Source organism: Kryptolebias marmoratus, linkage group LG11 (genome assembly GCF_001649575.2).
Source record: "Kryptolebias marmoratus isolate JLee-2015 linkage group LG11, ASM164957v2, whole genome shotgun sequence".
Classification (NCBI taxonomy): domain Eukaryota; kingdom Metazoa; phylum Chordata; class Actinopteri; order Cyprinodontiformes; family Rivulidae; genus Kryptolebias; species Kryptolebias marmoratus.
This window is the reverse complement of record NC_051440.1, coordinates 26,639,954-26,649,498: the sequence shown is the minus strand read 5'-3', so window position 1 is coordinate 26,649,498 and position 9,545 is coordinate 26,639,954. Positions and strand designations below refer to the sequence as shown.

Genomic DNA, 9,545 nt, shown 5'->3' with positions numbered 1-9,545 from the left:
TCCGTCTGTCCGTCCGTCCGTCCATCCATCCATACATCCATNACATCCGTCCATCCATCCATCCATCTATCCATCCATCCATCCATCCATCCGTCCATCCGTCCTCCTCTTCCTCTTATCCAATCAGAGGTAACAGGTCCAGGACGGAAACTCAGACCTCCGTCTCTCCAGCTCCTCCTGGAGGATCTGGAGGTTCTCCCAGACCAGAGAGGATAAATAATCTGAGTTTGGCTCAGGGTCCAAAGGAGGTGCCAGGAGGAGGAGGAGCAGCTCCACTCTGAGCTTCCTCCTAATGATGGAGCTCCTCACCTCACTAAGCCTGCAGAGGACGATCCTGCTTGGATCCAGTGGGTCCAAAGTGCACCGAGGCAGGTACGATGTGGGCGGTGGTGGGTAATGAAATAATGTGCACAGAGTACAGTTTTTGGAGCCATTAACTCAGAAATAAGATGTGCTTTTAAATATTAGCTGAAAATTATGGAAAATTATCACATTTTCTTACATTTTTGCAGAATGGTAAGAGAGCTGCTGTTTAACATTTACAGGAGGAAGTAGAAAACCATGCAAGATGGCACCAACTGGATTAACTGTGAGTGACTGACTCTCTTATGGAAGAGCTTCTTGATGAAGGGCTTCCAGAAGTGCTCTTTGACGCCTTTGGCCTCCAGAACCAGGCCGTCGTGCAGCTCACACAGCTGCTCGATGAAGCAGAACGGGCCTGAAGACGGCCTGTAGTCCTTGTTGCTGAAGTCCTCAGGAAGACCTGCAAGATGTGGGACGAGAAGGAGGACAGAGGTGACCACAACAAGCAGGACAACAGGAAGTTTCACATGGTTTTTATGTTTATAATCACAATTTTCCAGACTTTCTGAAGGTCGGATTTTATAATTAATAAATACACAGGAAATAGTATTTGAAGTCCTGTCTGGTCTCATTTCTCCTTCATGGTGGAGTGTTTTCCTCTCAGCATCGATAAACAGAGAGGGAGGAGGATCAGCGGCACACAGGAAGCACAGGAGTCAACAGGAAGTGAGCGGAGCTGACAGATCCGGCTGTTGGGTTTCTGTGAGTTTGTTCACTTTAGATTTATTTAAGTGTTTGATTTAACGCTGAACAGGACTGATAAGCAGACTTCCTTTACTGAAGTGCTGGTTTAATTTATGAACACTTTGTGTCGTAAATCACAGCTGGGAGAGAAAAACGTTCTGAACTCTGAGACCTTTGAGACCAAAGATGGTGGCAGGTGGATCACAAAACTTGATATTTTCATCAACTTATTTAAAGTTTCATGTCTCCGTCAGGGATGGTTTTTAGTGAGTAGTAAAACCCTTTTTAAAACTTTTGTAAACAAACTCTTCTACAGTTTATCATTCCAAACGTAGGTATTTACAACATTTAGTTTTACACAATGACTGTCTGAGGCTCGGTTTTTATTCTGTGTTTCTGCCTGTCTCATTCAAGGGATAGTCTGGTCATTTTGTACCTTATTAACCATGGCATCAGTCAGAGAGCATGGCTTTGGAGAAAAGAGCAGAAGCCATCGGCTAACTGGACTATCCCTGTAAGAGTCCAGTCAGGGAGTGACAGACACAGGTGTGTGGTTGCCATGGTGAAGGACTTCATTAAGTTACTGGGTGCTGAAGTTTCAGGCAGGCGCTGCGTTGGCATCCTTCCTTCCTGAACATCTCCTCATTCATTCATTTCATGCTTTAATGCTTCTTGTTTTCTGCTTAGATCTTCTGAGGAAAACTGGAGCGACTGAATCGTCTCTCTGGGAGAAGCTGTGACTCCACCGACGGACGGGGACATCCTGAGATGTTTGAACTGTGAGTGAAGAGCGAGCAGCTCCAGTGGAAGCTGGGGACGCCCTCCTTCAGAGCGTTGAATGAAAGCACGCCGTACCTTTGAAGCTGGGGTTGAGCAGCTCCTTCCTGGCGTTGCAGAGCAGCGCGTTGGTGAGGACCAGGTCCAGCGAGCACAGCAGCAGATGGTACGAGTTCACCAGGTCATCGCTGATCATCGGGAAGTTTCCTGAGCAGGAAACAACATGACGCCGCATGAGGGGAGAATGATGTCTGCAGGCTGCGCTGACACGGCTGACCGGACGCGCTCAGACTTGCCTTCTGCTGCATCGAGTGGAGAGAATCATCTTTACCTTTAGTGTGGACGTACAGCACCCAGCAGAAGTTGAAAACTTCGCTCACAGTACACGGATGGCGTCTATAAAACACAAACAGAAGATATTTTAACCGAAGCTGACAGTTCTTTGTGTTTGTCTCAAAGATACGATCAGATCCCTGTCATGAAACCATAAATCGTCCTGCATGGAAACCTGAAAACTGCCTGAAAGGTTCCTCTGAAACGCGTTCAGAGCTGCAGCTGCAGGGAAAACAACTGTTTCCAGGACGGTTTGTTTGCTGAGCTGCAGAAGAAAACTTCTCATAAAGAACATTCAGGTTTTATATGTTTAAAAGATTCTTAAATTAATCAAACTTTAACCCACATTCCTTTAAAAACGCTCGTCCTGAAACAGAATTCAGTGGATTGAAGCTCAAATCTCAGCTTGTTTTGGGTCAAACTGTCCAGCGTTTGAGGCTTTAATCTCATCAAACTATTCCTTCTTTTCCTTTCGCCTGCAGACACACAAATCTGTGTTTGTCGCACAAAACAAAACGCTTCAGAGATTTCACATTTAATATTGTATAAAAACCTTGAACTTTCAGTTGGGTTCAAAGTCCAAACATGGATTAATGGAATAAAAACCTGTTTGTCTATTTACTGAAGTTTTTGTCTCTAAAGAAACAAAGTTTGAATGATGTGATGTTGACCAACTAACAACAGCAACAACTCAAAAGAATAAAATTAAATCCAGAGGCAGAATGAAGTTAAAACCTGATCAATCAGGCGGGCAGAGGTCAGAGGTCAGAGGTCATGTAGTCCTACCTCTGTTTGCGGCTGCGGTGGACCCGTGGCGGCTCCTCCGCCGGGGCCTTGAAGATGGATCTGAAGATGGGGACGTACTTCCTGAAGATGACGGCCGACACAGTGAAGTTTCTCTCCAGCTTGTCGGTACTCTGACGGAAGTCCTGCGGCAGGTCGGCCATGTCCTGCCACTTCTTCAGCTTGTTGAAGAACTCGATCAGGCTGGAAGGATCCAGATTTATCAGAACTAGAGACAGGGCTGGAACCCGGAAGTTGAAGTCACAAAGACTGAGTGCCCCCTAGTGGCCCCGCCCTTTCATGCAAACAAATGACTAAAGAAGAAAAATACACTTCAGTCATCATTTAGACAGTTGCTTTCCTGATTTTTATTTTTTCATTTCTTTTTTGGCCTCTGACTTCTGCAGACTTTCTGCTGCTTTAAGCTAGCCTTTTGCTACTTTTAGCTTTTAGCTAGCTCAATTTTAGCTTCTCTGGAAAACTTCAGTAACCTCAGCATTCAATGACTGTATTTTTACAGAAAATGTCATTTCTCTTGTTGCTTCTACTTATCTGAGGCCTAAAGAAACGTGTCATGTGACGCTATGATTGACAGCTTGTTAGCCAGTTAGGAGGATGTGGAGGCGGGACTTTTGAAAAGTTTCAGCCCCACTCTGGTTCCAAAAATACAACATGGTGGCTCTCAGAAAATCAACACTGGCTTCAGTTGTGAACAACATGAGAAGGAGGAGCGTCTTCGGCCATCTTTATTAATGTCGATGACTTCATCACGGATCAGAGGACACCAACAAACCTGATTTCTGAGCAGCGCAGGATTCGGGTCAGAGACACGTAGTTCCCCTCAGCCGTCCCCTTCCCCACCGTCGGCACCGTGGACCTGCAGGCCACGTAGAGAGCGCAGGCCAACCAGTGCAGCTCGCTGCCCTGCAGCAGAAAGAAGGAACCGTTCCGATTACTGGATCTCCACGTCTGTAACAGGAGTTCTGTCAGGTTCTTCTGGTTCCTGCGTCTGTCTCTTCAACCACAGAGTGAAGATGTACCGTTAAAACAGATTGACTTCTGAACTCCACATCCAGCTGACCTTAGAAAACACAAAATGGCTGTAACTCAATCAGTTTCACAGATATTGATTTAAGAGTTGGTGTGGTAGTAGCTGAGAGTCATCCCAGGAGAACAACTCCAACTCCACCATGATCTCAGTCTGCGGCGGGCGATATGCATTCCTCCAAGGATAGTTAGGCCTTTAATGTGTTTCCCTTCAATATTATTAAACTGTTCTTACACTTTTAAAGTCCAGATATGACCGGTTCAAGGGGACTTGTTCCTAATCTGGACCTGGTCTAAATGTAAAACCAGGACATAAAGTCCAGATCTGACGGGTTCAAGGGGACTTGTTCCTAATCTGGACCTGGTCTAAATGTAAAACCAGGACATAAAGTCCAGATCTGACGGGTTCAAGGGGACTTGTTCCTAATCTGGACCTGGTCTAAATGTAAAACCAGGACATAAAGTCCAGATCTGACGGGTTCAAGGGGACTTGTTCCTAATCTGGACCTGGTCTAAATGTAAAACCAGGACATAAAGTCCAGATCTGACGGGTTCAAGGGGACTTGTTCCTAATCTGGACCTGGTCTAAATGTAAAACCAGGACATAAAGTCCAGATCTGACGGGTTCAAGGGGACTTGTTCCTAATCTGGACCTGGTCTAAATGTAAAACCAGGACATAAAGTCCAGATCTGACGGGTTCAAGGGGACTTGTTCCTAATCTGGACCTGGTCTAAATGTAAAACCAGGACATAAAGTCCAGATCTGACGGGTTCAAGGGGACTTGTTCCTAATCTGGACCTGGTCTAAATGTAAAACCAGGACATAAAGTCCAGATCTGACGGGTTCAAGGGGACTTGTTCCTAATCTGGACCTGGTCTAAATGTAAAACCAGGACATAAAGTCCAGATCTGACGGGTTCAAGGGGACTTGTTCCTAATCTGGACCTGGTCTAAATGTAAAACCAGGACATAAAGTCCAGATCTGACGGGTTCAAGGGGACTTGTTCCTAATCTGGACCTGGTCTAAATGTAAAACCAGGACATAAAGTCCAGATCTGACGGGTTCAAGGGGACTTGTTCCTAATCTGGACCTGGTCTAAATGTAAAACCAGGACATAAAGTCCAGATCTGACGGGTTAACGTTCTACAGGGTTCAGTAGAACTGCTTAGAACATGTCTCTGATCTGAAACGGGTTCTAAACGCTCCTGGTTCCTCCAGCCCAGCTTGTTCTGGGTGCAGACCCGGTCCAGGTGATGTTTCAGACCTCCTGGTTCCGCCGGAAGCCGCGGGCAGAGTGAGCCCTGCTGGCCGGGGCAGAGACACCGATGTCCGGGGTGAAGTGTGAGCGGACTTACCTCCAGGGTGAAGTTCCTGCTGATGTTCTCGTAGCTCTTCCACGCCTCGGAACTCGCCTCTTCGTCCATGTTCAGGGCTCGGCACAGGTCCTCGAACCTGGTTCGGACTTTCTGCAGGAGGTCCTCCTCGTCACTCATTTTTATTTTTATTTTTTGGCTTCGCGAACAGTTGGGACGGATAAACTGCGGCTTCAGGGCAGTCTGAGGCGCTGTTTGTCCGAATAAAAGCGTTATTACGGAGCTACGCGGCTCTGCGCTGTAGCCATTTAAATGTCCTCTGACAGATGCGCGAGCGGGGACGCTGTTGACGTAAGAGCCGGAGACAACCGCTGAGGGTGACGTCACTTCTGTGCGCGGGCCAGTTGGGGAATAGCACAAACAGCGTAACTTACCCCTGCCCACTAAACTTACGTAGCTGAAGCCGACTACTACTACTTCCGGTTGTTTTTGTTTTGTGACTGTTGATCGCCCGGAAATCCACCGAAAAAATGTCATTTTTTTGTTTTTAAAGCCTGTATTTATAGATTACACGACATATTACAGATTTATGAATACTTTTAGTTGACAGCCCACTTTTCGGCTCAAATAACTGCTGGTTTTAACCACTAAAAACGTCAGGACGAGCCTGTAAAACGTGGTGTGAGTAACGGTTCAAACATTCCCCAGGGACATGAAGTTTACCTGTCAGTGACAGGATGATAGTTATCTAACCTCTGTGTGTTTGTTTGTTGTTTGTTTTTCTCTTTAATTTATGATTTTTCGACAGCTTAGAGAATACCCAGATGTCCTTTTTGTAATCCGTTTCTGTTACAAACCTCATCCGGACCTGCAGCTGTTCTGGTTCTGATGGATTTCTGTTCCTATTTCAAGGAGTGGACTTATAAAGAGTGTTGGTTGAATGATTTGGAGGCTGAAAGGTGACATCTTGTCCTCATGTGGAACATTTTCTAAGAATAACGTCTGAGTTTCAGAGTAAATGTGAGACAGATTGACCTGATGGTCATTCAGTGGTCCGTTTGGACCTGTGGGTTCTGTTGGGTCTCAGTACCAGCTCGGCCTAAAAGTATCATCCAACCATTTATCTCCATCCAACCGTTTATCTCCATCCAACCTCAGCTCCATCATGGTGCGTTCACTGACCTCCGGAAACGTTAATGTCGGCTTTCAGCTCTGCTGTTAACAGGAAATTATCCTTATTGGTTACTGTTATTTTACTCCATCCATCCATCCATCCATCCATCCATCCATCCATCCATCCATCCATCCATCCCTCCCTCCCTCTCTCTCTCTCTCTTAGCCGATCAGAGATAACAGGTCCAGGAGGGAAACCCAGACCTCCCTCTCTCCAGCTCCTCCTGGAGGTCCTAAGGATGGATGGATGGATAAATAAATGGATGGATGGATGGATAAATAAATGGATGGATGGATGGATGAACACAGATTTGTCTGGTTTGTTCTTTCACATCTTCAGGTTCTTCAGTTTTCTGTGTTTTGTTTTTCTGATCAGTTCTAAGTTCCACTTTCACCTCAAACATATTTTAGTTGAACTGTATTTCTTCTTCTTCATCCTTCAGTTTCTTGCTGCAGCTGCCACAGTCCCCCTGTGTGTTAATTTAAAGCTCTGAATAAGAAAATGTGAATTTAGATTATATTTTTAAAACCCCAGAGGAGCAGCTGTGTGTTCGTGTTGCTGTGCAGAGAGAGGAGCCCCAAAACAAAACTGATAAGTATTCAGAGCTTGTCGAGACTGCATCAGGAGAGAAAACACCACTCCTCCTCCTCCTCCTCCTCTTCCTCCTCTCTGCATTGATGCTTCAGGATCTCCTTCATCCAGGCAGGAACAGACGGAGCGACCGGAGGGAAATCCCGGCTCCATCCTTCCATCCTGCAGGAGAAAAGGCGAGTGAACAACCGGTGTGTCGTTTAAATGTGTCGCTCTTTAAATCTTCAGGCTCGGCTGCTTTAAAACCACTATCCTGATTAGCTTCTTCCTAAAATCCAAACTTTGGAGCAGTTTCAGGTTATTTTTATTTCAACATTTGGGTAAAACTCCCAGCAGGGATGCTCTGTGACTCCAGAGTAAAGAAAAGAGTTATTTGAACGTCCTCCCTCCGTCCTTCAGTCAGGTGGAATAATTCAGCAGCTGTCTCACATCTGTGAAAAATCAGGTTTTATTTGTAGTCTGATAACAACGTGTCTCATTTAGGCAGTCCAGCAGTTTGAACATCTAACACACCATAAATCCCAGATATTTTTAACTTTCCACCTGCAGAGGAATTTACATCCTTACATGTAAATTTATCATATTTCACAGTCAGTAACTAGAGATAAGAAACATGATGCATGAAGGTTTCACCTCCATAATGCTGACTTTAAACAACATAAAGTTCAACCAGAATAATAACAGGAAGTTGCTGCTGGTAAATAATAAAGTAATTCTGGAAAAACCAGCCTTCATTTTTCAACTTTCATATTACTGATGGAGATTTTCCTTTATTATAAAAAGATTTCACCTTTAACAAAAGACAAATGGATGTTTGATTCAACCAAATACCAAAGCTGATCCAAACTGAACCAAAACAATTATTTCATTCAGAAAAGACAAAAGTCTTGTTAGGAGCAAAAACAAGCGACTGTATTTCCTGCTGAAGGTTTTAGTTTTACTGCTCCTCGATCTCAGTCAGGAAACAACAAACACTGAGTTAAAAATGAAGCTGTTTAAACTTTACACAACAAAGAGCTGAAATCAGACGTTGGCTGATAAAGTTTTTAGAGCCGATGTTGATCTTCAGAAGCAGCTGATGGTCGATAAACGACACCAGTTCTTATTTCTGTTTTTAATTTACGACCATTATATGTTGTTTCCATTTGACAAAAATATACCATAATTACTTCACTTAAACATTCACACATTTAACAGCCTTTGAAAGAACTTGGAGACTTAAAATACAAACATTTAGAAGATCATTCTTGGTTTAGATAAATAAATTTAAATTGTAGGCAGCAGTGAGCTGGCTGTAGCAGCTGCTGCTGCATCTTCCTGCTTGGTAATCAGTTATCCACAGGAAATGCAATTTTTTAAAAAAAAAAGGTAAATATCTGCAGATAAATCAGTGTTCCTGCCCTCCCTCCTGAGAGGCTGCAGGGTTTTTGGTGGTCTGCTCCACAGCTGAGATGTTTTGGTCACATGCATGAAGGTGTGAAGCTGACTCTTTAGATCCAAGCCTGAAACCTGAGATCTTCTGGGTTTTCTCGTTTAATGTAAATATCTTCCTTTTCTCCTCCTCTCAGATCATCTTCTCTGTCCAAAATATGATCATGATGTTCTTCAAAGAGTGTCTGGTCCTCCCAAATCTTTTCTCCACCATGAGACAAACAGACAGCTTCAGTCCTCACACTAAGCTTGTTTTGATTCTGTTTTTTAATGTGAACAGACTCTGGAGCTCAGAGAGAAACCAGCTTCAACAAACCAGTTTAAATTCATGATGGTTCCAGCATCTGCATCCAGGCTGAGGGAGAACGAGATGTTTGATGGATGATATGAAAGAAAAGCTCCGAGTCTGCAGAGAGTGTTTCTGTTTACCTCCGAGCCCCAGAACTCCCCAATTAATTCATGAATTACAGAAGGAAGGAGCTGACAGGACGGCAGACTGCAGAGAGCGCCGTTTGGGCTCGGCCTGATTTATAATGCATGGAGGGGAGTAATCAGGAGGAGGAGGAGGAGGAGGGAGGAAGGCAGGGGGAGGAGGAAGAGGAAGAGTTTTTTTTATCTTAATGTGGAGTTGAACTGCTGGGGCTGAGGTTTGTTTTTAAACCAAAGGAGTGTCTGTCACATTTCTGACTGATCCGCTGACGTCTCCACCTTCATCTTCATCTTCATCTTCATCTTCACCTTCACCTTCATCTTCATCTTCCCCACAGAAGACTTTAATATTTCATCCTTTAGTCCTGAAGTCTCTGGGTGCATTTCAACTAATTTTAGCTCCTATTATTTAATTTATAAACATCTGTAAACATGTAGGATGGAAAAATGAAAAGTGAAACAGAAACGACTTCAGGAGGAAGTTTAATAAAAATGTGTTGATTAGTTTCCTCCACAACCCGACGTTAGATACACAAAAGAAGATGGAGGGATGGATGGATGGATGATGGATGGATGGATGGATGGATGGATGGATGGATGGATGGATGATGGATGGATG

The 9,545-nt window shown here is 44.4% G+C and overlaps 2 protein-coding genes across 3 annotated transcripts in view; one reads left to right on the top strand and one right to left on the bottom strand.

The window, feature by feature from the left end:
- Window positions 1-220, top strand: part of rbl2 (retinoblastoma-like 2 (p130)) — a gene marked incomplete at its 5' end in the record, with an annotated part of 5,886 nt that extends 5,666 nt beyond the window's left edge. The window contains 1 exon segment of the mRNA XM_037978288.1: window positions 172-220. Within this exon segment, the coding sequence (XP_037834216.1) occupies window positions 172-220 (49 nt within the window).
- On the bottom strand, window positions 22-5,653 carry LOC108229390 (retinoblastoma-like protein 2). 2 transcript variants are annotated; one of them, XM_017405059.3, is made up of 7 exons: window positions 5,344-5,653; window positions 3,734-3,864; window positions 2,944-3,144; window positions 2,156-2,220; window positions 1,903-2,031; window positions 503-763; window positions 23-334 (listed from the first exon to the last, which is right to left on the bottom strand). In XM_017405059.3, exons 1-6 carry the CDS (start codon window positions 5,479-5,481, stop codon window positions 540-542), a joined length of 888 nt encoding a protein of 295 aa, XP_017260548.3. In that variant the 5' UTR covers window positions 5,482-5,653; the 3' UTR covers window positions 23-334; window positions 503-539. The 2 variants fall into 2 exon arrangements, with proteins under 2 accessions (XP_017260547.3, XP_017260548.3); XM_017405058.3 differs by having other exon boundaries at window positions 22-763.
- Window positions 5,654-9,545: the final 3,892 nt, after the last annotated feature.

Coding starts and splice junctions, on each gene's coding strand:
- LOC108229390 (XM_017405058.3), bottom strand. CDS start 5,481: ATGAGTGACGAGGAGGACCTCCTGCAGAAAGTCCGAACCAGGTTCGAG. Junction 3,145..3,733: donor CTGCGCTGCTCAGAAATCAG/GTTTGTTGGTGT, acceptor GGATCCTTCCAG/CCTGATCGAGTTCTTCAACA. Junction 2,221..2,943: donor CACCGCAGCCGCAAACAGAG/GTAGGACTACAT, acceptor TGTGTTTTATAG/ACGCCATCCGTGTACTGTGA.